General features: G+C 36.6%; 1 protein-coding gene across 9 annotated transcripts in view; it reads left to right on the top strand.

The window, feature by feature from the left end:
- The window catches only part of LOC120483083 (3',5'-cyclic-AMP phosphodiesterase 4D), a 280,021-nt gene extending 254,918 nt beyond the window's left edge, over positions 1-25,103 (top strand). For all 9 annotated transcript variants that reach the window (XM_089126073.1, XM_089126074.1, XM_039677953.2 and 6 more), the window contains 9 exons: positions 12,052-12,145; positions 12,226-12,401; positions 13,743-13,841; positions 15,375-15,539; positions 15,791-15,890; positions 17,322-17,476; positions 17,570-17,692; positions 18,472-18,654; positions 21,338-25,103. In XM_089126073.1, the coding sequence (XP_088982199.1) occupies positions 12,052-12,145; positions 12,226-12,401; positions 13,743-13,841; positions 15,375-15,539; positions 15,791-15,890; positions 17,322-17,476; positions 17,570-17,692; positions 18,472-18,654; positions 21,338-21,790 (1,548 nt within the window). In that variant the 3' untranslated portion in view covers positions 21,791-25,103. The remainder of the gene's footprint in view (positions 1-12,051; positions 12,146-12,225; positions 12,402-13,742; positions 13,842-15,374; positions 15,540-15,790; positions 15,891-17,321; positions 17,477-17,569; positions 17,693-18,471; positions 18,655-21,337) is intronic.
- Positions 25,104-26,970: the final 1,867 nt, after the last annotated feature.

Genomic DNA, 26,970 nt, shown 5'->3' with positions numbered 1-26,970 from the left:
TAGAGTTAAAAAACTCAGTAAAAAACTGAGTTTTAGTTTTTTGCAAGGCAGTTGGTGGGAGTTTTGTGTGGTTGCTAAGCAGTTGCTACGGGGTACTGGGTGGTTCTAGGTTGTTGCTATGTGATTTCTGGAATGTTTTGGATGTTTTTTTAGGTAGTTCTGTCTATTGACAACAGTAGTTGGTTACCTGGGTGTTTTAGTTTGTTGCAAGGCAGTTGGTGAGAGTTTGGTTGGTTGCTAGGGGGTTCTGAGGGGTTTTAGGTTGTTGCCAGGGTGTTGCTATGTGATTTACAAAATGTTCTGGATGGTTTGTTAGGGAGTTCTGGGTAGTGGTAACAGTAGTTGGTTACCTGGGAGTTTTAGTTTGTTGCAAGGCAGTTGGTGGAAGTTTTGTGTGGTTGCTAAGCGGTTGCTAGGGGGTACTGGGTGGTTCTAGGTTGTTGCTATGTGATTTCTGGAATGTTTTGGATGTTTTTTTAGGTAGTTCTGTGTAGTGATAACAGTAGTTGGTTACCTGGGAGTTTTAGTTTGTTGCAAGACAGTTGGTGAGAGTTTTGGTTGGTTGCTAGGGGGTTCTGAGGGGTTTTAGGTTGTTGCCAGGGTGTTGCTATGTGATTTACAAAATGTTCTGGATGGTTTGTTAGGGAGTTCTGGGTAGTGGTAACAGTAGTTGGTTACCTGGGAGTTTTAGTTTGTTGCAAGGCAGTTGGTGGAAGTTTTGTGTGGTTGCTAAGCGGTTGCTAGGGGGTACTGGGTGGTTCTAGGTTGTTGCTATGTGATTTCTGGAATGTTTTGGATGTTTTTTTAGGTAGTTCTGTGTAGTGATAACAGTAGTTGGTTACCTGGGAGTTTTAGTTTGTTGCAAGACAGTTGGTGAGAGTTTTGGTTGGTTGCTAGGGGGTTCTGAGGGGTTTTAGGTTGTTGCCAGGGTGTTGCTATGTGATTTACAAAATGGATGGTTTGTTGGGGAGTTCTGGGTAGTGATAACAGTAGTTGGTTACCTGGGAGTTTTAGTTTGTTGCAAGGCAGTTGGTGGGAGTTTTGAGTGGTTGCTAGGGGGTACTGGGTGGTTCTAGGTTGTTGCCAGGGTGTTGCTATGTGATTTCTGGAATGTTTTGGATGTTTTTTAGGTAGTTCTGTGTAGTGATAACAGTAGTTGGTTACCTGGGAGTTTTAGTTTGTTGCAAGGCAGTTGGTGAGAGTTTTGGGTGGTTGCTAAGGGGTTGCTAGGGGGTTCTGGGTGGTTCTAGGTTGTTGTCTGGGAGTTCTGGGCTGTCGCGTGTTAAAATTGCCTCGCCACCCTGAAGATTCAGTGATATTCTGCTCTCTAGGTAAAACTGTGGGATTTTTCCACCCATTTTTATCATGCACCAGGTGCAGATTTGAAGTTGCATTCATGTCTGTAGAACAAAGTTTAATACTTACGGTTAGGGGTTTGCTGAAATGACACGTACAAAGTTTAACCATGATGAGTGATGCTTGTCTAATTATATTCATATGAAGACGTCTTGCTTTGTTATTTTTTAATATTTGTAGTTTAAATATATCATAAAAGGTGCAGTACTATCATTATCCAAACACCTGGTTAGAGACACGTTTGAAACATCCCATATAAGGCAATGTTTACGTGTAAATATTTTTAAAACTAATTTGATCCTGCTAACTATTGTGATTTCCCACCAGTAGGGCATCTACGGGCATTATGTAAACTGTGTTTACGGTCTCACCTGATGACATAACCTCACCGCATTAGCTTTTATTGCTGACTGTTTGCTTTTTGGCCCATTTTATTTGGGATTTTTTGCTGAAAAGTATCTGTTGCTGAAGTTGAATACTGTTGTGAAAAATTCATAACACTTAGTAGTAATAGTGTTTCTTACCTTAGCAAACCCCATTAACTATATATATATATATATATATATATATATATAAATTAGAGCTGTCAAAATTTACAATTTTTATAATTTTTTTTTAAATTTCATTAAAAATATTGAACAATCATAGCAACATGCGTTTTTTCTGTCATCTTTAGCTACGCTACAGTATATGATCACGCTATCATTCATTAAAGTGCTATTAAATCATTCAAACACAAAGCATAAATTAACATAGAGTTGTGAGAAAATGGGGATCAGATCCACATCATGTGTGTCAGGTATTAAAATGACAGAGCCTAATAATCCTGATGCCGTTTGTCATTCATCTTTAACAAACAACAAAAGACAAAGAGAAAATCTCTCACTGCTCTTGACTGAATAGCTTTTGTAGATTTAGTAAGGATTAATTCAATTTATATAATTTATACAGTTAAGACAATGCAGTGTTTGATTAATCAATTTCTATTATATTCCATTCAAATGTCTATTTACCTGTTAGACCTGAACATCTGACAGCATTGTTTACAAGGTTACACAGGTCAAAAACAACCAACCTAACAGGACCCGTAGATAAACCCTTAGCCTTGAGTCCTGATATATTGAAGGCACAGCTGCATGTGACATTTATGTGAAGATTGTTTTTAGATCGCTTAAATTAAAAGTAGTTATATGTTTTTAATGCTTATTAAATGATAGCTTTCAATTATACTGTGATGTTCAGTGGTTATTATTAATGGCTAAAATTCTGTTTAATAGAGACATCAGTATTGGTATCAATGATCCTGGCCTTCATTCATAAAAAGATGCCATTAAACAAATATTTAAAATATATATATGTCTTTATGCAAGATAGATATATATAGGTTATATATTACATATTGTACATGCACACACTGATATATAGATAATAATGTAAATATATATTGTTAGTGGTGTTTATTTTAAGTGTGTGATATATATATATATATATATATATATATATATATCAAACAAAGCTGTATATCATTAGATGTATGTAAGGCATGTTTGTGTCACAAAGCTCACTGCCGATACAGAATAAGACGATACGTGTCTAAACTAGCCGTGCATGACATCATAGCGTCTTTACAGCATACAGTATGTGTGTGTTTAACGTTCATACACAGGCTACGATATGCACTAGCAGACGCATGCTTTATGGGCAGGACATCAATGTCCTCATATTCATGTGCTTTAACATTTCAGGCCAAAATAAGTGTGTTCAGAGCTACTAAGATGCTGTGATGTTTGCTAGTGGACCTCATTAAAATTTCGGCTGGGTGTCTTTGTGCCGAATGTGGTGCGTGTGTGTATCGTCTGCGCTGCCTCTCCACACACACTGCTAGGCTCAATTTGTCTGCGTCGCCATGGCGACTGCAAGCATGTGGGATCCTGCACAAGCCTGTTTGTCTGCGCTGTGACGGGGTGGGCATGTTGTTGCTGTGTGTGTACTGTAGGTATTCTGTTCATCAGTATGCAGCGTGGCAGGCCTATGCCGGTGATTCCTGAGCATGCTCAGTTCGTTCAAAAACAAACCATAAGACTGAGGAGCCGTAAAGAAGAGCTGGGTTGTGTGATGTAAAATGCCTCATCATAATTCGATGCGCAGATATGCAAATAAAGCCATTGCTCCGAAAGGAACTGGGCGCTATATCAGCACAGTGAATGCAAATTCAAGTGTGTTATCTGATCTCTGGTTCCTTAGAAGTACCTTATTGCATAACATATATTGTGTCTTTAAACATCCAATGATTTTGGTACGTAACAAATGAAAGTACTGGCAGTGTTTATTTCGAGATATTAGGAGTCAGACTCATCTCTATGGACTATGAAAACAATCCAACATCAACGAACTAATCCCATAATCCCATGACTGTGGCTCAAGTTTAGAGGATTTTATAGATTTGAACAAACCCCTAATATAAGACATATGTTGAGCACGTCAACACAATGGCCAATCAGAGGCGTTTAAACATCTAATCTGTTCAACAGTGCTCAAAATGCGAGAGGGAAATGCTGGTTTTGTCACATTTTTAAATTTCAGTACCGACTTGATACCGATCGGTACTTTTTGACAACTATATTTCACATTCATGTTTATACATTTTTGCAATGTTAGAATTCATGAAACTGTTACCGGCCAACTAGTGTTGGGCATGTTACTTAAAAAAAAATAGTTATAGCTACTAGTTACTCACAAATAGTAACTGAGTTAGTAACTGAATTAAATCATTATAAAAGTAACTAATTACCAGGGAAAGTAAATATTGCGTTACTTAAAATAGGTCTATGTCAAATAACTTGGATGCAACCAATATTAAATATGTTAAATTAATGAAATGGACACTATAGGATAAATTATTATTATAAAAGTAATCTACACTATCGTAATGTTGCTGTGGGACAATGTGAGAGACGCCTATAAAATTCAATATTTTATTTAAAATATTATCATTACTGTAGTAGAACAATAAAACATAAGTTTAGGTTTAGAACTTTTAATATTTAATATTGCACAGACCACAACTGGCCAACAAATAAGTCGAAAAATAAATGATGCTTAAATGTACCAAAAATTAATAAATAATAATAAAAAAATATACATACACTCTTTGTAGTGAAAATTAAAACGATAAACAGTTTAACAAGAAGTGCTCCCAGAACCCGAATTCTGCAGGCTATTTTTTAGATTTTATAACCATTTAAATTAATTAAAACGTTACAGATCATACCTGTAGGCTACAGAGATTATTCTAATGCTGAAATTTGCCATTTATTGATAAACAAACTATATAATGCTCGGACACACTCTCTCGCGCAGTCGAGCGTTCGCTTCGCTTTAGTCCAGTCCGGCGCCTCATAAACACACACACACACATTAGAGAAAAAACTTTGCAGGTCCTATGGCGGAGAGAGAGCCTACTCGGATGGAAACCGCTTCAGTGAGCTCAATTAGGCTATAGACCCCTTTTGCGCCGACGTCACAGTTACGTCACGACGCTAGCTGGAGGCAAAACAAAGTGAAAACTGGAGGCGGCCAATGCAAACCAGCACAGATTCGGCTACATAATAAGGAGCTTAAATTACTTTCATTATTATTAAATGTCATCTTATTGTGTTGTTTGGTGCAAGTATCAATGAAAAATCAATATGCAGTATCTGGATTTTTTATTTCTAGAAAATAGTCACATGATTAAAATCGCACCGTCATGATACTCTTTACATTGTCGTCTTCTCTGCCCTGGCTCGGCAGAACTGCGGATCGTACACACAAGTCTTGTACGGGACCATTCAGCACATAGTTATAGGCATCTAAAGATTTATATGCCCTCACTTTCTCTTTAAGGTAGGTGTAGAAGTCAGGCCACTCACCCGAGGTAACGTAACGTTAATCCTGTCAGATCGTCCATGCATTGAGTGAGCGTGTAGGCGGTAACGGGTCGGCCAATCTGGTTCTGTGCGTTAAAAATAACTTTTGGAAATAACAATCGCGGTCCTGGACACTGAGTGACCTTACACATCAAGATAAAATCGGATTTTCTCCAGTCATTGTTAAAAAACAAGCTAATAAAACTTGCTAACTAGCATTAGTGAAGCAGCCAGAGGGATCGTTCTGCCTCCTTCTAAGCTCCGCCCACATAAAACGCCACCATGTTTACCAACTGAAAAGGGGTCTATGGTAACGCCGCATTTTATTGTTATAAACGGTAACGGCGTAGTAACAGGGGAAACAGTCATTCGTTTGATTACTCGTTACTGAGAAAGATAACGCCGTTTATTTATAACGCCGTTATTCCCATCACTGGTGATTGACACCATTTCATATACTTACCAACACCGATTTTTACTCTCATTCTGCACTTGCCGATTGTTGATTTTAGGCCCTGTATATAACACGCACCAAGTAAAAATCGGTGTTGCCAATATGTATTAATATTTCTACTAAGTTAAAGACTTCCTTATTACAGCAAATCTGGAGTTACTAAGTTCCCTTCCATGAGTCCTCTTGAAACACCAGCGCCAGGGGTGCAGAGACCCGAAAGGAGACAGAGGAGAAACATGAGACGGATGGGTTAAAGAGGGGGGTTGGCGTGTGGGATGAGGGGTTTCTTGAATGATTTGGATCCTGCACGCGCGCTGTGGTAAAGCCTCTGCCGTCCCATTGGTCCTCTCTGAAGCGGCGGCCGCAAAGCACGAAACATTGAACGATACTCAAAGAGTTCGCCGATGGCTTTAATCAAGCTCAGATCCAGCCAGAACTCACTTCACAGAAAACCACACAGAGGTCTGTCTCCTCACTAAAGAGGGAATATATTTTACATCTTGCATCGCATTGCGGCTTCGCTTTATATGAGCAACGCAGACATACAATATGTTGTTGTGACCTAAAAATTCAACATGCAACCAATACAAGTTCATCAGATTTGGGATTTGTGCACTTGAGATGTTACTTGATCTAGTTCCAGGATTCAATTAGCGTCCGTCAAATCTGTTTGGAGTGTGCATGGTCCCAATAAAACTTGACGTGGCGATAATTAGCTCTCCAGAAATAGCATCGCCGTTCTGATGATGAGCGTGAGGAGCTCCCGGCAGATTTTGGGGTGTGGTCCGAGGTTTTTCCTTCAGCGGGACGCCGGACTCGACCACACTCCCTCCAGTCTATAATTGATCATAATCATAATCTGCTGGACTGAATGGCAGTGTTTCTTACAGGATCCTGTTTCACCTGCGTTTTATTTTTCTGGCTCATATCACTCACTCTAGTGGTGGGCGACATGGCCAAAATGTACAATTTGAAAATATATGTATTTTTACTGGAAATCCAACCCCTAAATATTTTCTATATAATGTTGAACACTTAACCCTCAAACCGTATTCATTTTATAGCCCTTAATCTGTATTTGTGGACAAATGTGGGCACAGAGGACTCAGGTGTGATCCTAATTTTTATGTATTATAAATTTTATATCACTGTCTTCGATAAAGTTTTGTCTATCCATTTATGGTGTTTTTTTTAATTTTGGGGGTATTTTTTAATTTATATACTTCAAAAAGTACCATATTTTCTATGTAATTTATGCTTATTTTTATGTTTTAAAATGTAAAATGTTTTAACTACATTAAAATATCATTCCAATAAGTTCTTAGAGCTAAAATCTAAAGATGAAGTGACTTTGCTGTCACCTGCTGTCTTATTTTCGTATTAAAGGAGCTGTATGCAAGAAATTTATTTCAATTAATCATACATTTTCCCTGATATGTCACTAGACATTAAGAAATCATGTTCATTTTAAATACTTATATCACTGACAACAGTAGTCCGGCCAGGATATTGTCATTTAAAAAGTGAAGTCGCAGCCCTCGACTCATGTTGATGTTGTCATGTTGTGTTTTGTTCTGATGCGTCACCCTCCACCCATCTACCAATCACAGACTCAGTAGCTTTGCGGCATTCGGGTTGCCAGCTCTTCTCTGGTTACCACAGCTGCAGATACAAACGTGTCAGAATCGGATAAAAAAAATTCAAACGTTGCGAAAACTCGATATGAATCCGAAATACTTTGTTACAAAGCCCGAAATTAATAATTAACAGAAAAAGCTCACTGTGTAGGACTCGTCACTTGCCATTGAAAGCTTCTTGTAGCAGCCTGCATTCCTACTGGAACCTGCAGAATATCTGGCAACCTGGAGTCATGGGGGAAGGCGGGGATACACCCTAATTTTAAAGTGATTGCAGTAACAGTTTTGGCCACAATTTTGCATACAGCTCCTTTAAAGGTTGGATCAGCGATTTCAGGTCCAAAAAAAGGCCCAAACATAAATGATCACGTTCATTTAATCTTTCCTAACGATCCGCTAGCTGATCATAGACAGTAAAACAAATGGACACAGCGACCCCGTTGATTTCAACGGAGAGAGCTGAAGCTCAACATGGGCACTCACTTCCTGATAGCCAAGCGTTCTGCGCAGGCTCAAACTGAGCTTGCCGACGTAGATGTCATGTTAGCAAACTGACTGACTTATAGTAGCTGTGCCAAGAGAAATTTTAATCGTGCACAGAGACGGCGAAGCGCGACCTGGAGCAACTTTTGCTAAGTATTTGCGAGTATTTTGCGAGCTTCTCTTCCTGTCTATACGGTAATTCTCTATTGTGCGACGGACAGTCGAGTGGTTATGACGCAATTTTTAGCCTATTTTTACAAGAACGGCTTCTACGTGGCCATAACGTAACATACAAAGTAATGGAGCCTTTTATACATTGTCGTGTTTTTTTAGAAATAAATAATGGATAAATGGAGTCTTTGGACGCCTCAGATGTAAAGTTATTCGCTGCCAAAATGAATGGGAGTCAATGGGATGCTAACAGCAGGTGATAGTACGCTACAATGGCGGCCCCCGGAGGCAGCTTCAGCTTCCGGCTGATGGATTACCCCCTTGTAGCTGATAGACGTCGTCTTCTTCTTCAGCTCCGCAAAATCTCACAACTGTCTGTGATTGGTTGGAACACTATTTATTTTGGTTTTGAGTGGTTTTTGTGTGCAGATCTCAGAGCTGAGGCTGCTGACAGAGACGCTGTGTTTATGGGGCGGGCAGCTAGCGGATCATTAGGAGAGATTAGGTTTATGTTTGGGCCTGAAATCGCTGATACAACCTATAAAACAAAGGACTCCAGTCTGCCTGCTCAGATCTTAAGAGTTTGATTCAAACTGATTTATGAACCTATTTGACAGATTCTTTGAGAAGCGGCTCAAAAGTCACCAAACAGACATCGCTAGCTTTGTTGCCATTTAAAGTTGCGAATTTAACTTATGCGCAATATTGGAATATCGCATAAAACATTTGTGAATAAAGCAGCAGATCCATCCCATGTGTTCAAGAGAACAAATTTGGTGCAAAATATCTGCAGTAAAAATTGAGTTTGTGAACTCAATCATATGAGACGCTTCTGGGAGGGAATCAAACCAAATCTTTTAGATGACAGTCTGATTTTAGAACGATCGAGCCGACGATTGGTCCTCTGGTTCGTCCGGTTATCCAATCACATCCTCTGTTGAGTTTTAATGCTGCGAATCGAGGGATTCATTTGGTAAATGTGTTTCCATTTTACTTTCATTGGATAAAAAAACACATCTATCTCAATTGAGCGCATTTTTAGAAACTTAGCATTGTTTTATGCAAAAAAACCTATTGATTGTTTGCAACCAGTGAAAATCTAACGACTGCAAGCTTGCAACTCTTCTAAAATGTCTTTATTATTATGGGGAGTTCTTGGTTGCACAACAATGATAAATTGATAAACACAGGGATTCTCTCAAGCTTTATTTCCTTGTTTATGCTGAACCACACAATGTCTTGCTTTGCATAAAGAAATGCTTTGACGTAATACGCCACCGCAGAGGACTCATATTTCTCCTGATAATATACTGTAGCATCAATGCCAAATGGTAAAGGCTTCAGGTTCATTATTCAAATCAGCCACAAACAAATCCGACCAATGGCTATTGCTTTCATAAAAGAGCCACTGATCTGTCCATTTGTTTTTCAAATGAGAGCCTCGGCGCTGGCCACATGAAAGCCTCGTGTCCTGCTCGGACGACCGATATCTCCATATGAATGCTGTGTTTTATTTCCAGATCTGCAGTTAGCAAGTGTCATCAAAGACACACACTTCTGATTAGCCTTTGAATTTGAGTGGAAGTGGACATTACCTGGAGCCTGTTTATCAGCAGGTCAATATTGACACTAATATAAGTTTGTTTTACACTACTTCCTCACTAAAGGCTGTGCTTTGGAGTAATGGCAGTTTTCTGAAGATTGGGCCATTTCAATGGCCAATGTTGATGATCACATCGAACAAATAAATAAATATCCTTATCAAATAAATAAATGGAGAGTTATTTTAACTAAAATTATTTTATTATTTGAGACTGACAATTCTGGAAATTGATCCTAAAAATATGTTATATATTTTATTATGCATATTTTTTAGTCCAGTGTATTTCATATTTTTTATTTTATTTTTTAATTGAACATTGTATATTTAAATTATTTGTATTATTCATATTATAATTATAATATTATAATTTAATGTATTAGTTTTTTTATTTGAATTCATGAATTTATTTTTTTGATAAGATATGAATTAAATATATTAAATGAAATTTTTTTAATGCTATCATTGAAACGCTTCCATACAATTTCATTATTTATATTTTCTAAGTCCAGTGTATTTAATACTTTTTTTTAAATTCTATTTATTTATTTTCAATTACGTGTTATTTTCATTATTCATATTATAATTGATATTCATAATGATTTATTATAAATTTATTATAAAATTCTATTTTTTAATGTTACGAATGAAATGCTGCCATAAAATTGTGTTATGTCTATTTTAAAGTCCAGCTTAATACCAGTTAAATGTACCAATTTATTTTATTGTAATTATAAATAATACTTAATTATAAACAATTAAATTGTTTGATATTTGAAAGTATTAATTAAATATATTAAATAGAAAATATAATTTTTTTGACTAAAATTTTAAAGCTATCATTGAAACGCTTCCACACAATTTTATTATTTATATTTTGTAAGTTCAGTGTATTTAATACTTTTTTAATTCTGTTTATTTATTTTTAATTACATGTTTTAATCAAACTATTTTCATTATTCATATTATAATTGATATTCATAATCATTTATTATTCATATTATAATATTATTCATATAATAAATAAAATGTTTATAGTATTTTATTATTAAGTATTTAAATATATTTTAAAAAAATAATTAAATATGCATATTCTATTTTTTAATGTTACAATTGAAACGCTGCCAGTCTATTTTTTGAAGTTTAGTTTAATACCTGTTAAATGTATCAATTTATTTTATTGTAATTATAAAAGATTACATTTTTTGATATTTTAAAGTATTAATTCAATATATTAAATAGAAAATATTAATTTTTTTGAAGCTATCATTGAAACACCGCCATTAAATTTTACACCAAAATGCGAATCTCTGTTGTTGTTTTTTTCTGTCTAGTATTAATACTTGTTATTAGAGATAACGTGAGCAGATACACTACACTCCTCGTCTGAGTGGACTGATCACGAGTCCCCAGGTACGAGGTGAGCTGTGAAACTAGTGTCCATCTCTCCCTGTCAGTAACGAGCCGTGATTGGCTGAGCTGGAGGGGCTCGATTATACACGAGCGCTCCCAGATTTAGAAGGTGTCGAGCAGCACAGTGTCTTTCTCGCGCCGAGTCTGCTCTCCTCCATCACACCTCCACCTGATCCAGAGATGCAGATCTTATCCTGAGAGCAGAAGCATCCGCGTCACACTGCCTGGAGGATTTAGGAGTGCTGCGTTTCTTGCTTTTGTGTGGTTTTGGAGCTTTAGCGAAGATGCCTGAAGTCAATTACTTGCGCTCAGTCTCATGGGGATATATAAAGGTATGCTTTTTCGAAAGATGCTTGGATGTACGGCATAAAATAGCAAAACAATCAATTTTGTCTTTTTTGTTGTGGGTTTTGTGTCGTCATGAATTGATGTATTCAAATAATGTGCGGTACGCCATATGGAAATTGGCAGAGATTAATATTTTATGCAAATGATCCAAACAGGACAGTGTCTGAAGGGTGTGAGAGAAAACGAGTTTTTGATTTTTGTGTGACGTTTTGAAGGGTCTTTTTCTAAACTGGATATATTCAGTGTAAATGGTGTGTTGTTGAAAATCAGTGCATCTGTTATGCAAGACGATATTTAAAGGTTTGTTCTCCGTTGAAGAAAAAAATGAATTGTTTGTTGCATTGCAACATCATTTTCATGCATTTATTATCGTGATGCTTAAAATTATTTTCCTGGTAAATAAGCATTTTTAAACCCAACCTAAAAAACTATTTCTTGATGGTTTTAATTATTTTGTATTGTAAAGTGGCTTTAAAGGCGCTATATAAAATCATGTTTATTATTATAATTTATTCATGGTGGGATTACAGGCTCACACGTCTTCTGCTGTTTTTAGGTTTTTATTTAAAGGTCGCCTGTTTTCAAACTGATTAGGTTACGGCGGATTCATTGTCTATGTGTCACCCAATCATGAAGCATTACTGTGACTGATTAAAAGTGTCTTTTGTCTCGTCCGTCTAGTTCAAGCGGATGTTGAACAGGGAGTTGACGCACCTGTCTGAGATGAGCAGATCTGGTAACCAGGTCTCAGAGTACATCTCCAACACATTTTTAGGTAAACCGTCAATCACACAAACATCAATGTCGGTGTTATGATGAGTTTTGGAGACGCTCACGCTCTCTCTTCTCCTCCAGACAAACAGCACGATGTGGAGATGCCCTCACCGCAGATGCAGAAGGAGAAGGAGTTGAACAAAAAGACCATGTGTCAGATCAGCGGAGTGAAAAAACTCATGCACAGCACCAGCCTCACCAACTCCAACATCCCTCGCTTCGGGGTCAAGACGGACACGGAGGAGTCCTTAGCCAAGGTGAGCGCGTGTTGTGTTGGAGAGCACTTCAAACCTCAATCGTCTCAATTGAATCCTGATTGGATCTGATCAGAGACTCTCGTAGTCCTTGATGAAAGGTCACGGGGTTTTTTTCTGTCCGATGACGTGGATCTGGAAAGATCGTGTGCCCTGCTGAAAAGACCAGCTTGGACCAGCGTGAGTTTCCATGTAGTTAGTGTCATGCTGTTCACCAGGAAGCGCATCGACCGGCATTTTCACCAAGAATATCTCACTGGTTATGCTAGTATTTGTCAACAGAATGATGCAACATATGCTGCTCTTTTCAGCAGGTGATTCAGATTCATTTCCTCAAATTAACTGGATTTTCGTAAAAACAACTCCATTGTGTGGCTGTTATGAAAGGCAAATCAAAATGTATTTTTTTAATGCATTTTGCACATGGATTAAGTCACTTTTATTTATTACACTTTACACAATACAGATTTCTTCACATTACTGAACAGGAAAATGTATCAATTAACAACTTTCAGCTGTAAAGCAGCTCTTAAAATACAATATTGTCATTTTCAGCTTAAAGTAGTAGTTCACTTTTCTTTCTTCAGTCGAAAAAGAATTTAAGGTTTTTGATGAAAATGGACTGTAATGGACTTCAATGGGGACCAAACGGTTCAAGGTCCAAGTGAGAGTGTCAGTGCAAACTGTTTAGGCTTTAAACGATTCCAGACGATGAATAAGGGTCTTATCAAGCGAAATGATCACTCATTTAAAAAATAAATACAAAAGTTTAAGTTTTATAAGTTCAAATGCTCGCCGTGCTCTGTTCTGTGATGCGCGTTCGTGACTCTCCTGTTCAAACTCGTTCATCAAAATGAACAAATCTTTTTTTGAGTCAATTGGTTCATTCAACGAACAAAACGAAATGACTCAAAAAGATTCACAAACTGAAACCCTCATTTGGACCTTGAACCGTTTGGTCCCCATTGAAGTCCATTATATGGAGAAAATCCTGGAATGTTTTCATCAAAATCCTTAATTTCTTTTCGACTGAAGAAAGAATGACATGGACATCTTGGATGACATGGAGGTGAGTAAATTATCAGCAAAAGTTTTTTTTTAAAGGGAACTACTCCTTTTATTTAGTGGTGTTGATTCAACTCAGTTCAATAACTGTGTCAATGTTTATTAATTATTAAGCAAACCACTGTATAAAGCAGCTCTACAGAAGATGCCATTATTCAGCTCAAGTCTGTTCAGTGTTGATGCTGCGGTTTACCTAATATGAAAGCGTTTAGTTTGGTGGCACACACACACACACACACACACAACAGGACTGTCTAATGATATGCTGCTTTGTTTCAGGAACTGGAGGACGTAAACAAATGGGGCCTTAATGTTTTTAAAGTCACAGAGTTTTCAGGCAACAGGCCTTTAACGGTGATGATGTACACTATATTTCAGGTGAGACCAATCGCAAACATTCACCAATGACCTTAACTGATAAATGTCTAACAGTGTGTCCTAACCAGACGTGTTGCGTGACGTGCCGTTAAAGGCGTCTTTTACATCTTAATCAGAGTTTTTGTCTAATACCGATAAGCGTTTCTACTTCTGCGTCGTCGCGGCTGGAACTACAACATACAAAATGACAATGATAATCTCGGGTACTGATTATGTGCTTTATTTCATCTTAAAATAATTGAATGTGAGTTTGAATATCATTTAGTTTAAATGTCTCCTTTATAGCCAAACTGAAAACGACAATGTTTAATTCTCAGATCATGGAAATAAATGGAAAATTGTGTTCTATGACAAAGAATGTTTCAGTCACTAAGTATGTATTTTTTAATAATGTTAAAATTGTGTCATATTTATGGATTTGATTATATACAGATCACTCCGCCCACTCTGTCTTCTGATTGGCTGTGTTTTTGATTGATTTGCTTGCGAGTGCAGTGCGCTTGCAGAGAGACTCCGCCCACTCTCTCTTCTGATTGGCTGTGTTTTTGATTAATTTGGTTGCGTGTGCAGTGCGCTTGCAGAGAGACTCCGCCCACTCTCTCTTCTGATTGGCTGTGATTTTTGATTGATTTGGTTGCGAGTGCAGTGCGCTTGCAGAGACTCCGCCCACTCTCTCTTCTGATTGGCTGTGTTTTTGATTGATTTGGTTGCGTGTGCTGTGCGCTTGCAGAGACTCCACCCACTCTCTCTTCTGATTGGCTGTGATTTTTTGATTAATTTGGTTGCGTGTGCAGTGCGCTTGCAGAGAGACTCCGCCCACTCTCTCTTCTGATTGGCTGTGATTTTTTGATTAATTTGGTTGCGTGTGCAGTGCGCTTGCAGAGAGACTCCGCCCACTCTCTCTTCTGATTGGCTGTGTTTTTTGATTGATTTGGTTGCGAATGCAGTGCGCTTGCAGCGAGACTCCGCCCACTCTCTCTTCTGATTGGCTGTGTTTTTTGATTGATTTGGTTGCGAATGCAGTGCGCTTGCAGCGAGACTCCGCCCACTCTCTCTTCTGATTGGCTGTGTTTTTTGATTGATTTGGTTACGTGTGCAGTGCGCTTTCAGAGACTCCGCCCACTCTCTCTTCTGATTGGCTGTGATTTTGATTGATTTGGTTGCGTGTGCAGTAAGCTTGCAGATAGACTCCGCCCACTCTCTCTTCTGATTGGCTGTGATGTTTGATTGACTTGGTCGTGTCTTATAGTTGTGTCGTGTCTGGTGTTGACAGACAAATTGCTTGTCGCTGGAATCTTATCGCATCTGGTTAGGACACGGTGTTACCGAGCACAATTCATCAGTGCATGTCATCGAAAAACTTTGTTTTCAGAAGTTTTTTTCACCTCTAAAAAATAGCATTAAAGAAAAATATAATTGCTTACTTTACATGATCCAAACAAATTCTTATAATCAAATGGAGTCCCGCCCTGCATTATGTAACATGCTGTGAGTCACGAGGCATGTTTTTAATGGATGTTTGTATTCCCACAGGAGAGGGACTTGCTCAAAACATTTAAAATTCCCTTGGACACTTTCATAACGTACCTGATGACCTTAGAAGACCATTACCATGCTGATGTTGCGTATCACAATAACATTCATGCTGCTGACGTCACCCAGTCGACACACGTGCTGCTCTCCACGCCGGCTTTAGAGGTGAGACCCGGCAAATAACGCAACTCATTTAGAAATGGACGTCACAACTGTGGATATTTACGGCCCACGTCAACACATATTCAGTATTCAACTACTGAGTATTGTTGGTCATGTAAAGGCTGAAAATGGACATGGAACTACTGAAATATGAATGTTTTAGTGCAACAAACCCTGACTGACATCATAATTGAAATGGTAAAAGGTAACGTCTGCTCTCGCTGACCACACTTCCACATGTTGTTCTCTTTCAGGCGGTTTTCACAGACCTTGAAATTCTCGCTGCCATTTTCGCCAGTGCAATTCACGACGTAGACCACCCGGGCGTCTCCAACCAGTTCCTCATTAACACCAGTGAGTGTGCTTTATACAAACTACATCATTCACATTAACAAAACATTGCTGATGGAATCAAACCGGTTCCTGGATTAGGCCATAAATACTATTAATAATAATAATAGAAAAACTTTTTTGCAGCCATGCTTTTGGTGAAAATTGGTTAAAAGGATAAATTATCAAATTATTTACATTTCTAAATATAATATCTTTATTTATTAAAATGTGTAAATATAAAAATAATAATCTAATTATTTAGGCCATAAATACTTTTAATAATAATAATAAAGCTTTTCTGCTGCCACGCTTTTGGTGAAAATTGGTTAAAAGGTTACATTATCAAATTATTTACATTTCTAAATATAATAATATCATTATTTATTTAAATGTGTAAATATAATAATCCAATTTTTAAATATTTAAAAATAATAATCTAATTATTTAAATTGTTAAAAATAATGATCTATTTTTTTAAATGTCTAAATATAATAATCGAATTATTTATTGTCTAAATATAATGATACATTTGTTAAAATATCTAAATATAATGTAAATATTATAATATAATTACTTAATGTTGAAATATATCTGTTAAATATATAGTTATAATCTAAATATAATAATCAAATTACTTAATGTTTAAATATATTTGTTAAATATCTAAATATAATCTAATTATTTAAATGTGTAAATATAATAATCTAATTATTTAATATATAAATATAGTAATCTCATTATTTAAAAGTCTCAATATATCAATTGAATTATTTAAAGTTATAAATATAATGAGATTATAATGAGATTAAATAGGTAATTATTTAAACGTCTGAATACAGTTGCCTAAAAAATAACAAAAAAAGTATAATTTATTCATCTTTATTTATGACTATTCATAATTGAGCAATAAGGTATGAATATATAATAATATATGAATATTTATATATAAAAAAATTTAAAGAAAATGTTATCTTTCCTCTAAAAGATGTAATATTGACTCAACAGATTCTTTGACTTTAAGGCATTATTCGACCAATCAGCATCCAGAAAGGCCACTGTGCATTTTATACGCAGTAATATTTCAACGTCTTTGGAAAACTAAAAAAAAAACATTAAATGACTTACGAAATTACAATATATGTATTTAAAAGCCGTTGTGTGGTAATGGATGGTCTATATATTCAGTGAAACGGTTCAGAGCGGATCACTCTAGTGGTGTATTGATGAACTAAATCCCATCAGCTCTGAGACAGACCAGTGCACATCTGTCCTCAAACCCTTACATAAGTTTATTTAGACATCAACAGCGCTGATATGACACACACAAACACGTGATAAACACGTCACACGCTGTAATCTCTGGCAGACAGTGATGGAGTCCTGCTGCCCAGGCAGAGATTAGCACAAGGTCAGGTCGTGAAGTCATGTTGATGTGTGTGTGTGTGTCCGCAGACTCTGAGTTGGCCCTCATGTACAACGACTCATCGGTGCTGGAGAACCATCATCTGGCAGTGGGCTTCAAACTCCTGCAGGAGGAGAACTGTGACATCTTCCAGAACCTGAACAAAAAACAGAGACAATCGTTGCGCAAGATGGTCATCGATATTGTACGTTTGCTGCACCTCCTTCACAATGACTTCTAGTGTGTGTTTGGTTTATTCTGAAGTCTGGCTCAAGGTTTTCTCATACGTTTCTCCAAGGTCTTAGCGACTGATATGTCCAAACACATGAACCTGCTGGCCGATCTGAAGACCATGGTCGAGACCAAGAAGGTCACCAGTTCCGGCGTGTTGCTCTTGGATAACTATTCCGACAGGATACAAGTGAGGAATCGCCACAACTTCTGTCTCGGCCAATGGCGGCAGTTGGGGGGCGGGACTGTTTTTTTTGCTAACCCATTTGATCATTATCATTTATTTAAGTTCAATATTATATATTTTTTTTAATTCATAGAACTTCTATAACCATCTAATGGGATATAAATAAGTTTAGCACTTATTATTTTAATATTTAACAGATTTTTTATTTTATGCATGGAAGCTTATGAAACCAATTAAAAGATAACTGCAACTTTTTATCTCACCCATCTGACTTTTTTTCTCAGAAATGTAAGATACAAACTCGAAAGTTATAAAGGGGGAAAAACTGACTGTTTTCTCAGAATTGAAAAAGTTTATTTGATTTTTATATTGAGTTTATATCACAATTCTGACTTTATAACTCGCAATTCTGAGGGAAAAAAGTTTTTTTTTTGTATTCTGTGGTGGAAAACAAGCTTCCATAATTATGATACTAGTTTATTGTAAATATAGAATAATTTTGCTTTTGTTTTAGCTGCAATTGACACATTTTACGAAATAAAATATGCAGAAATTGCACATTTATAAAACTTTGATGACTATCTAATGGGATATTAATTAAGTTAGACATTCATATATAACTTATTTTTTATTATGATACTGATTTGAATATACAATGTAGTTTTGAAACAATTTACAATATTTAAATAGCAAATTAAGCTATAAAACTATTGAATAAGTGATCAGACATGTCTGATGTGTTGATGGCTTGTTACTGAAGTGTGTGTGTTTGTGTTGGTCAGGTGCTTCAGAACATGGTGCACTGTGCGGATCTCAGTAACCCCACCAAACCCCTGCAGCTGTACAAACAGTGGACGGACCGCATCATGGACGAGTTCTTCAGTCAGGGCGACCGCGAGCGAGAGCGAGGGATGGAGATCAGCCCCATGTGTGACAAACACAACGCATCGGTGGAGAAGTCTCAGGTGGGCCATTAGCTTTATTGCCGATTTCCGTGCAAGATATGCTGGGCTCGCATGATTTCATAATTCTCGCATTTTCGTTTCAAAAAAGTCACATATATCGTAGCGGAAAGTTGCAAAATGTTGCGTTTGCTTCACGCGAGAGCAGCCGTTTCCCCCTGTTGCCATGGGAACGTTTCGAAGTGACGCAATCATCGAAAAGCTGTAAAACTGGAACACATTTTATTTTTTTATATTTTATTTATTCATTTTTACAGAACTTGTAGCATGTTCCTTTTATAAAGCTACACAAGCTACAGTTTTGTAAGTTCAATGTGTTTATTAAGGTCTGAAATAACACAAGATGAGAAGTGAAATATTCCAGCACTTTCTGTGATGTATATGCTTGCGTATCATAGAAAGTAATAAGAAATTAATCTTTACATTAAGGTAGTAGCCTTGTGAGAACAGGTCACTTTTTTCTCTTTTTTTTTTTTTAAGTTCCCGCAATTTCGCAGCATAAAATTGCATAAATATTCCATCGCATTTTTAGAGAAATCGGGCCACATAATCAAGGATTTTTGCCCGCAACAATCACAAAAAAACTCTGTTTTCTGGAAGGACTGATGAGGGGTTTGGCGATATACCGGTGGACATGATTAACCGGTACAAATTTGTCAACCGGAAGGTTTTGGACTGTCGTCTGTGTTGTGGTTATGCTCATGTGACGTTGCTGTGCTGAGCCGTCTCGAAAACTTAGGAATGCATTTTTAAGCGTTGTGGTTAAAAAACAAGTGATTTTAAACCGTTATATGCAGCGAAAGACAACTGTGTTTGTAGAGCGCGTCAGTTCTGAACTGTACTGGTCTTACTCGGCTTAAACTGGCAAACACACACTTATACTGTGTGTCCAAATGCCCGTCTTTGCGAGTATCCTCAAAAACACAGTCATTTATATGTGTATCACATGTGTATCAGAATATTAGATCAGTGCTTTCACTCTTAAAGTGACAGTAGCCTAATAATCCTGCTTTGTTCTATTTTAGTTTTTGTCCTATCGCTTGTAATTATTTTTTTTTGTTCTGATTTCATCACTGACAGTTTGTCTTCAGTGAGCTTGAGTTTTTTATTTTTATTTTACTTATGTTAGTTCGGCTAGTGTTAGTTTTTTATGTGATTTTGACATTTGAAACTATATTTTAAGCAAAAATTTAAAAAAGATAATACCAAAAAATATATTGGGATTTATAACATTATCGTCATATTGCCCACCCTTAAAATCTATAGACATTAATCTAAAGCATCAAATAAATAAATAATTAATTAATTAAAATACAATTGTATTTTAAATAAACGAATTTGTCAGTTTAGTATTATGTACTGTATATACTATTCTATTATTGATTAATATTTTTCATTATTTTTATTTTAGTTTAAGTTTTAGTATTTTCTTTTTTTTAATCTCTTAAGTTGAAGTACTAAAACTGAAATAAAGTAAATTAAAGCTAATTTCAGTTAGTTGCCAAGGCAGCATTAGTAGTTTTTGTTTAATACATTTTTCATCTAATATATTTTTTTATTTGAGCTTTATTTCAATTAAAAGGAAAATCATTTAACAATGACAAATTATTAAATGAACCTATAAAGGACACTTTCGGCACAAATATTTTTTTCTCCCAATCTCATATTTCATTAATCAGTATCAATTAAGTGTCATTCTGATGCTTAAACAATTCATCCTTTTGAAAGTGGACATTGTTGTGCATAATTATGGAAACGTCAAATTTGGATCTTTTTAAATTTCAGTTTAAATTGTTTGGTAAAATATATATGTTGCATTTGCTTTACATTAAACTTCTGTTATACTTGAAGTGCAATAATCTACAGAGTGACCGAGCCTCAAAGCCTTCATGATTTTTAACCCTTTAAGTCCAGATCTACGCTGTGACGGTTCACAGGTTAAACTGAAAACACACATTAAAGGAGTAGTTTACTTTTAAAAAACATTATGCTGATAATTTACTCACCCCCATGTCATCCAAGATGTCCACGTCTTTCTTTCTTCAGTCGAAAAGAAATGAAGGTTTTTGATGAAAACATTCCAGGATTTTCTCCATATAATGGACTTCAATGGGGTCCAAACGGTTCAAGGTCCAAATGAGAGTTTCAAAGAGCTTTAAACGACACCAGACGATGAATAAGGGTCTTATCTAGGACCCTTCGAGTCATGACTCGAAAAAAGATTTGTTCATTTTGATGAACGAGTTCAAACAGGAGAGTCACGAACGCGCATCACAGAACAGAGCAAGGCGACCATTTGAGCTTATAAAACTTAAACTTTGTTATTTATTTTTTAAATGAGCGATCGTTTCGCTTGATAAGACCCTTATTCATCGTCAGGTGTCGTTTAAAGCCCTTTGAACAGTTTGCACTGAAACTGTCTTTTGGACCTTGAACCGTTTGGTTCCCATTGAAGTCCATTATATGGAGAAAATCTATGGAAATCTAAACATCTAAATCTAACATGAAAACGTAAATGAAAATAAAAGCTTTGTTTTCATTAATAAAAACACAAATGTGAGTGTGGACGAAAGGCCTAAATGTTTTGGAACGAGAACGTATTAGTGTGGACAAGGCCTAAATTTAGCAGCTACCACTCTGGATATGATGGTTGAATTGACCGTTGATTTGTTGCCCCTGTCTCCAGGTGGGCTTCATCGACTACATCGTGCACCCGCTGTGGGAGACGTGGGCCGACCTGGTGCACCCCGACGCTCAGGACATCCTGGACACGCTAGAGGACAACAGAGAGTGGTACCAGAGCACCATTCCCCAAAGCCCATCGCCCGCTCCCGACCAGCCCGAGGACAGCAGCCGGTCCGGCGCAGACAAGTTCCAGTTCGAGCTGACGCTGGAGGAGGACGGAGAGTCCGACACGGAGAAGGACAGCGGGAGCCAGGCCGAGGAAGAGGAGGAGGAGGAGGAAGAGGAGGACGACAACAGCTGTAGTGACTCCAAAACTCTCGTCACGCAGGACTCGGAGTCCACCGAGATCCAAGAGGCGGAGGAGGGGATTTCAGAGGAGGTCTCCACTGAGCCCAGTATGGTGGAGGAAGAGGAGGACGAGGAAGAGGAGGAGGAGGAGCCGACGGACACGTAGCTAATATTTAAGAATTGACAGTGAAATTGAGTTCCAAAGCGCACGTTGCACTCCGAGACCTCGACTCCTCTCCACGAGCTGCCTGGAGGCCAGAGGACACTAAGACTTCGGTAGGTTGTGGTTTTATTTGCACTCAGGAATAACATTTTAGTCCTCTGTCTTTTTCCAGCTTGGTTTTGTTTACTTTCCCCCCTCCTCCTCCTCCTCCTCATCCTCCTTCTCCGGGATTCGACACAAAGCAATCGGAGGAGACGCCAGCGGGGATCCACGTTTCCTTGGATTTCAAAGAGACCTTATTTTCTACGTTTTAAGTCTTCCTAAACTTTGACTGAGACAAACTTTCAGAAGAGACACAGTGCTGTCACGGCCTCTCCATGATTTTGTACGGTATACATACAGATTTTTACATGCTTACTTTTAATATCAAAGCAGCAGCTGTTGCGTTTTCACTGAAACTTGACGCGAAGGGTAACTTGCAAGTACGCAACGTGGGTCGTGCGTTCGCCACCATACACACTCATATCACTGCTGTCACACACACTCCTCTCAGAAGCTCAATGTACACTTTACCTCCTGTCAGTCATCTACACACGCTTCATGTTCATTTAACTCTTCTCTGACTCATTTCAGCACTGGATTATAAACATATTTACACATTTATAATATTTATATTTTCATTCTTACATTCACTGAAACACATCAGTATGTATATAATATATATATATATGAAGAGTTCAGATGCAAAAGCCTCTAAGTGCCATTTGAAATTTTCTTCTAGAATGATCATGTTTAACCAACTCGTATATTTAAGTTCAGTGATTTCACTTAAATGGCAATGATGATTACCTATTAATTGTCATTTAAGTGAAATTACTGAACTTAAATATACAAGCTTGATAAAAATCATCATTAAAGAAGAAAATTTCAAATGGCATTTAGAGGCTTTTGCATCTGAACTCTTCATATATATATATATATATATATATATATATATATATATATATATATGTAGTAGTGTTATCAAATCGATTAATTGTGATTAATCACATCTAACATAAGTTTATGTTTATATAATATGTGTGTGTGTTTGTGTATATATATATATATATATATGTATGTGTGTATAATAGAGGCACACATAAATATATATATTTATATATATATATATATATATACACAGTATATATATTTTTTATTTATTTTTTTATTGTGCCTTTAAGTTTAATTACATACACACACACACACATATATATATATATTAGGGCTGTCATACGATTAATCGCATCCAAAATATTAGTTTTTGTTTACATGATATATGTGGGTGCATTGTGTATAATTATTTTGTATGTATATAAATACACAAACATGCATGTATAGTTAAGAAAAAAATGATTTATATATAAAATATTTATATTTATATATATAAATCTGTATACAGTATATAAATGGAAGTATTTCTTAAATATATACAAACATGTGTGTGTATTTTTATATATATATATATATATAAAATAATTATACACAGTGCACCCACATATATCATGTAAACAAAAACTTTTATTTTGGATGCGATTAATCACGATTAATCATTTGACAGCCCTAATATATATATATATAATTATTCATATACATCACAGGCACCAAGTAAAGTGTTACCAACCTTCATTTAGGAAGTTCATAGTTGACTTCAGTCTTTAATCATGCGAAGACTTTTCTCTTGAATCCTATTGGTTCTCATCAAGCTGCACTCCTGCTAATGCAACATCCCGTTACGGGTGTATCACATGTTAAACCTTAAACCTCTCCAGCCATTTATCTGAAGCACTTCTGTAGTGATGACATCTGTAGTGTGTTTGTGTTGATTTTTTTTTTTTTTTTTTTTTGCCTTTTCTGCTTTTATTTGCATGATCTCACATCACGCGTGAACTAAAAACACCACGTCACGTCCGTCCGACACGAGTGTCTGTTGATGTTCGATGCCTTTCGATTGGCCTCATTTTCCCACATCCACTCATTAGATCGGAGATCTTCTCTTAGGGCTAGATGCAGTTTAGCGTCAAAATCCGCATTTTCATTTCATGCCAAAACTTCCCACTATGCGGCACGTGGCTTTTAACGATGACTTATTTATATGGGTATATGGTTTTTATTTATTGTTTGGCTTCTGTTTGAAAGCAGTACTGTAGACCATCAACTGTAGCATAGAGCGTGTGGACTTGCAAGTTACAGGTCTTTGGTCGTGTACATAGAACAAGCCTTTTTAAAGTCTGTATGAAATATAAAACGCTCACAGAAACTTGAAACCTGGCTCGAGTAGTGCTGATTTTCTTATAAACATTTTTATTTAAGTTTTGTGCCATGATATTCTTTCCTCACCAGATGACCTTACCTGATTATGGATTTTTGTTGTTGTTGTTATTATTATTTTTATTTTATTTTTGGCTGTTTACAACGATGTATTTATTTTGCTGTATATATTGTAATGTTTGTTGTAAATGATGACAGATTCTAAACTTCATCCTGGATGGAGTTGCTGTATTTGGTAAACTCTTGTTGAGAGAATGTTTATTATTATAGATATTATCCAATGTAAAAAAAAACAAACAAAAAAAACCAAACAATAATATTCTGTATAAAAACGAGCTGGTTTCTGGAGATCTGGGGAAAACCAAACCGTACGAGACGCGTCGCCACTGGCGTTTGGCCCCAGGGCTGTGCCTTAACTTTAAAACATCTGTGTGTGTGTGTGTGTGTGTGTGTGTGGTCTCTTAAGTGTTTTAGAGAGTCTGCCCGAGTATCCGGGCATCTTATGTGCTGCATTTAGGACGCCTTGGGTTTCTTCTTTTCATTTGTAGGTCTGAAACAGTGGCACACAGCGAATGCAATAGACCCAGGACAGTTTGCTTTGCCCTTGTGATCTTGCTGTTCTTTAACTTTGTTCAGGTACCATCTGCTACCATCATCTCATCCAGCCTTGTAGATGTGCTTGTGCACGAACTGAACGAGTTGCAGATGTTAAATAAGCATACTTTCTGACACGCATACTGTAGATTTTAGCAGCCCTGGACCAAAGCCAATCGTGGCTATTATTATTATTACTATTATTGGTATTTTTTCAATGTCATTAAAGGGATACTTTAAGATTTGATTCCTAAGTTCTGCTGATTAAAAACCGAAACACTTTTGTCTCTTACAGTCTTTTGCCAGCACTGTAGATCCATCTCCAATCGGTTTAAATTAAAAAAAATTAAAAAAGACAGAAAAAAAACTATTTTATATGCAACGAATGAAATAAAAGCATGGGTTGATTCCACACGTGTGTGTGTCGCATGTTTGTGTGTGTGTTGAGGATGTGAAGCTCATGAGAGTTTGTCTTTGGTTAACTGAAGAACATGATTTGGTTTGGTTGCTCCTCCTAACGAGTCAAACTGAAAGCCTTCTGATGTGGTTCGCCATGCGGTGCGTCATCAGTTCTTCCTGCGAATCGCTGCCATCTAGTGGACGCTCTGCGAATGACAGCCTCATGCCCAAAAATGACTCACCCTCAAGTTGTTGCAAACCTGTATGAGTTTCTTTCTTCTACTGAACACAAAGCAATATATTTTGAAGAACGATTGGAACTTGGGCACCATTGACTTCCATAGTATTTTTTTTCTACTATGGAAGTCAATGGTGCCAAACAACTGCGTGGTTCCAATCGTTCCTCAAAATATCTTCCTTTGTGTTGTTCAGCAGAAGAAAGAAACTCATACAGGTTTGCAACAACTTGAGGGTGAATAAATGTTGACAGAATTTTCATTTTTGGGTGGAGTATCCCTTTAAAATCCCACTGAAGTGCCTTGAAACACTCAAACTGGAGCTCCTCCCCTTTCTTTAAAATAGCCAATAGCGTTTAGTTTATATCCCAGAGTTCAGTAAAGCTGCAGTTTCCTCCTAATCTCGTCCATATCGCGTTAAATATCACTCTGCGCAGAATTCAAATGAGTCCGATTCGTTCATGTGTCTGGATGATGTGGGTCACATGACACTAATGTGAATATTTACTCTGTCTGAATCGTTCCCTATCCCCTATATAGTGCACTGTATATGTGTCACCATGTGGAAAATAGTAAATGTGTAAAGAGTGAGCGATTTCAGCCGCAGCTAGGCTATTTATAGTGTAGGGGGTGGAGCTTCAGATTCTAGAGAGCATTTGATTGGACAGGAAATCTGAAGTGCAGAATGATGTCATCAAATTCATTGATCCATACTGGCGGACGTGAGAATCTGTAAGTTTTGAATGCATGAATGAATGAATCTCTTATAAATGCGAATTTTATCATTGTTTTGGAGCACACTGGCTTACATATTCATACTATATGCCCCCCCAAAAATCCTTTTTGATTTCATGGGGACTTGAAAGGTTTCCTCTAATTGTATTGCCAAAATAGCTCTAGCATTAAATATACTATTGCATTAAATATATTACACAATGGCATGTGCTATTTTATATAGCAGACGCATATATAATTACGTGAAATTTTAGAATAATAATGATCCTGATGGTAGGGCGAATGCAGATGGAAACACGTTATGCATGACATTATTAGCATTTTAAATATCAATAAATAAAACTGACATCATAAGGTATTTTAGAATATTTAGTACAATTTATTTTATTTTTTTATTTTTTCAATGGATCTGAAGTATTAAGTTCACAGAGTCTAAAGGAGTTTAACCCTTATGTGCTGTTGTGGCTTTTTTCAGCCACTAAGGGGTATTTTTTAGTCTTAATTTGGCCGTAACTTTTTCTTTGTTTCAGCAAATGGAATGATTTTTGGTGACAAATCTTATTTTGACACATATTTTGGGAAAATGCTTTGAAATTTTTCAAAAACTCAACAGTACACTCTGGGCAAATTCACTACCCTTTCGTTATGTTCGTGGCTGAAAAAAGCCACTACTTTAAACTGCTGTAAAAATGTATCAGATAAATATTTTTTTCAAATTTTTTTGCATAAATCTATTAACCGACCTCAGTCCTGATCAAAACTACTAAATGTTTAAAAAAATTTCAGGATTTTAACTCTTTAATTGCCAAATTCATAAATGATGTCACTGATTTGGGAAAAAAAACACAGAAAATGACTTATTTTCAATATAAAATATGATTGTGGACTGGATTTTTTTTCACCTTTTAT

Source organism: Pimephales promelas, chromosome 23 (assembly GCF_988280905.1).
Source record: "Pimephales promelas chromosome 23, fPimPro1.hap1.1, whole genome shotgun sequence".
Lineage (NCBI taxonomy): Eukaryota > Metazoa > Chordata > Actinopteri > Cypriniformes > Leuciscidae > Pimephales > Pimephales promelas.
The sequence above is the reverse complement of the archived record's forward strand: the minus strand, read 5'-3'. Positions and strand labels throughout refer to the sequence as shown.